The sequence below is a fragment of the Crocuta crocuta genome, unplaced genomic scaffold (assembly GCF_008692635.1).
Source record: "Crocuta crocuta isolate KB4526 unplaced genomic scaffold, BGI_CrCroc_1.0 scaffold296, whole genome shotgun sequence".
In the NCBI taxonomy this organism is placed as follows: domain Eukaryota; kingdom Metazoa; phylum Chordata; class Mammalia; order Carnivora; family Hyaenidae; genus Crocuta; species Crocuta crocuta.
The window spans coordinates 240,866-244,065 of NW_027530504.1; the positions used below are offsets into that span (position 1 = coordinate 240,866).

General features: G+C 63.2%; 1 protein-coding gene across 1 annotated transcript in view; it reads left to right on the top strand.

Moving 5' to 3' along the window:
• The window catches only part of ACAD9 (acyl-CoA dehydrogenase family member 9), a 39,393-nt gene that overhangs the window by 26,550 nt on the left and 9,643 nt on the right, over nt 1-3,200 (top strand). The window contains exon 8 of the mRNA XM_077766847.1: nt 2,108-2,181. Within this exon, the coding sequence (XP_077622973.1) occupies nt 2,108-2,181 (74 nt within the window). The remainder of the gene's footprint in view (nt 1-2,107; nt 2,182-3,200) is intronic.

The following is a 3,200-nucleotide window of genomic DNA, read 5'->3' on the forward strand; positions in this document are numbered from 1 at the left end:
CCCACAGCCAGCCGGCCACGCCCCAGGCCGGCCCGGCACCCCCTCCCTCCTCAGCCCTTCCCTCGTGCCCGCCCAGCGCTGCCGTGGAGTCTTCCTGAGGCCCCCCCGCCTTGGAGACCCCAGTTCGGACCATGAGGTGTCCGTGCCGCCCTTGGCGCCTCCGGACCTGCTGTTGGCACTCGGGTCCGGCTGGCGACGTTTGCCGCGGCGGCCGGGCTCGGGGCCGGGGGCCCTGCGCTCTGAGCTGCCTCCTCTGCCTGGAAACCCTGTGACCTTGCACCGGCCGCTTTACCTTCCGGGCCCCCGTTTCCTCACCCGAAGGAAAGGGGTGGTGACGGGACCCGGGCGGCGTCCATGCGATGCTCCCGCACACGGAAGCCGGACGGCGTCAGCTCCTGCTGCTGCTGGAGTCGCCGCCAGCCTCTCGCCGCCCGTTGCTGCTTAGAACGTTTGAGCCTAGAGAGAGCTTGGCCTGCTGGTGCGGCAGAGGCGGCCCAGACGGGGCCGTCCACACGGAGCTCAGGCAAGGCCCTGGGGTCACGCAGTGGCCCCGCAAGAGGGGACCGAGGGCACGAGTTGAGGGCAGAGAGGGCGGCGGACTCCTCCACACACTCAGCAGCCTGGGGAAGGAGTCAGAGCCGCTCGGCAAGGGCCTGGCCCGCAGCCATGGCTGTAAAATGGGCCCGGCCGCCAGAGACCCGGAGGCTTCCTCCTATTTCACAGCCAGGCTCCTGGAACAGTAGAATGAAGGTTCGCAGACCTGGGTGCCTGCACTTGACCTACTGCCGTCTGGCTGCTCCTGAGCTGTGACCATCTGTCCTGAGTGTCTCCCCCTTTTCCAGGGCTAAGTCGCTAGGAGTTGCCATGTTTTTTGTTGTTGTTTTTTAAGGTTTTTTATTTATTTCTGAGAGAGAGAGAGACAGCACGAGCAGGGGAGGGGCAGAGAGAGGGAGACACGGAATCTGAAGCAGCTCCAGGCTCTGAGCTGTCAGCACAGAGCCTGACATGGGGCTCAAACCCACAAACCATGAGATCATGACCTGAGCTGAAGTCAGACGCTTAACTGACTGAGCCTCCCAGGCGCCCCAGGAGTTACCGTGTTTATGTGACAACGTGCAAAGGCTGCTACAGAAAACTGTCCCCAAAATCCCCGTCCCCATCACTGGCATGCTTTCCCTTCTCTGCTTGCCTCTGTCACCTTGACCTTGGCTTTCTGCTTCACACCAAGTGCTTCCTCGCTTCATCACCCGCATCACCTTGTCCGAGAAGCCACCCCAGCACTGAGCTGGCAGAGCAAACCGCCCTCTCCCTCGGCCTGGGGGTGCCCGACAGCCCGCCTCTGGGTCTGGGTCCCCGTCTGCCATCTGTGTGCCACGCTGGGGCCCATTTCCCTCACGGCGGGTCACAGCCCCTGGGGGCCAGGCCAGGTCACACCTGAGGCCTTGGCTCCTGGTGGGGCGACAGCTGGTGGGGAAAGGCAGTCTGCCTCCACCCAGTCATGGCGCAGGGCGTGGCTGCGTCCACGTTATGTGGGACCCGCAGTCCCATGAGACGCAGGGGCCTTACGGAGGCTGTGCTGTCACTTTCCTCCTCCTGCCTCTGACTCTTGCTCCTCCTTCAAACTTCTGCTGAATGTCACCTTAGAAAAGCCTGACGTGAGCCCTTAAAAATAATCACATTCTCTCCAACCTCTGATTGTTACCATACTCTATTTTTTAAAATTTTTGTTTATTTAGAGAGAGAGAGCACGAATGGGGAGGGGTGGAGAGCGCGGGAGAGAATCCCAAGCAGGCTGTGCAGTGTCCGCTCAGAGCCCAGCGCAGGGCTCGAACTCGCAAACCCTGCGGTCATGACCCTGGCAGAAACCAAGAGTCGGACCCGTAACCGACTGCGCCCCCGCGCGCCCCCGCGCGCCCCCGCTATGCTGCTTATCGTCTGTAGCGCTTACAGCGTCATCGCGCGCCCTGCGCAGTGTGAGCCGCACGAGGACAGGCCCGTGCCCTCCTGAGCTGCCCTGTCGCGGCTGGAGGACGGACGAGGGACGGGGCTCCGGTGCCTGTGAGTCCAGCGCAGAGCGGTGTGCAGCCTGCGATTCCCTCTCTTTCAGCCTGTGAGGTCCATTTTGAGAACACTAGGGTGCCGGTCGAGAACGTCCTTGGAGAAGTCGGAGGCGGGTTTAAGGTGCGTGGTTAGAGCAGCCCCTGTGAGGGCTGTGGTCATGGTGTGGCCCTTNCCTGAGGAGGGCAGGGTCCCCTGTGCAGCGGGCATGGGCAGGGGCCGGCGGGCACTGGGGCAGCCCCGGGGCCGGAGTCCCTGCCCTGGTTTCCCCTCAGCCAGCGTTGGTGTTACTTCCCATCGACACGTGACTCCCGGAACACAAACTTCCCACTTTCACCCGTACTGGTGTGTGTTTCCCACGTCCCCCGTGTCGCACAGCCGTCACCTGATTCCGGAACACGTTTCTCCGCCCAGAACCAAGTGCCGCTCTTCTCACTGCTCCTGTCACCACCTCTGCTCTCGCTATTTTTCTGCTTCTCTGGATTTGCACAGTTTAAACGTCTCACGTAAGCGGAACCCGTATGTGGCCCTGGCGTGCGGCTGCTCTGCACCCCGCACGGCGATCTCAGGGCTTCCCCGCACCGGAGCGAGCGTCCCTCCTTTCTGAGGCTGAGGGAGACTCGCCGTGTGGCTGCAGCTCGTGGACATCTGGGCTGTTTCCACTCGCAGTGACTGTTGTCAGTAATGCGCGTTTCCGGTTCCTTGGGGTGTTTACCTAGAAGTAGCAGTGGTGACCGTGTCTAACCCTGAGGAACCGCCAGACTTTCCCGGCGGCGGCAGCGCAGGGTCCGGTTCTCCGCGGCCTCCCCAGAACTAACCGCTGCGCCCAACGTGGGGCTCAAACTCACGCCCCCGAGAGCCGGCGTCTCACGTTCCACCGAATCAGGCAGCCGGTGCCCGCCCTTCACACGTTTTCACACCGGGCTGTTTGTCTTCATTGTCGCCCTGCCCTAATTTCCTGGGTGCTCGGGGCAAGCGTCTTCGCCCTGGGGAGCCCCACCCGCCTGGGCTGTGAAGCGGGGTCACAGCAGCACCTTCCTCCCTCTCTGGGTGTGACAGGAATCTGTAGAGGGGGGCGCACGTCTTAGCCGTGTGGCCCAGACGCTCCGTCCAGGCGGGAGGCCCCGGGGGGGAGGGCGGGG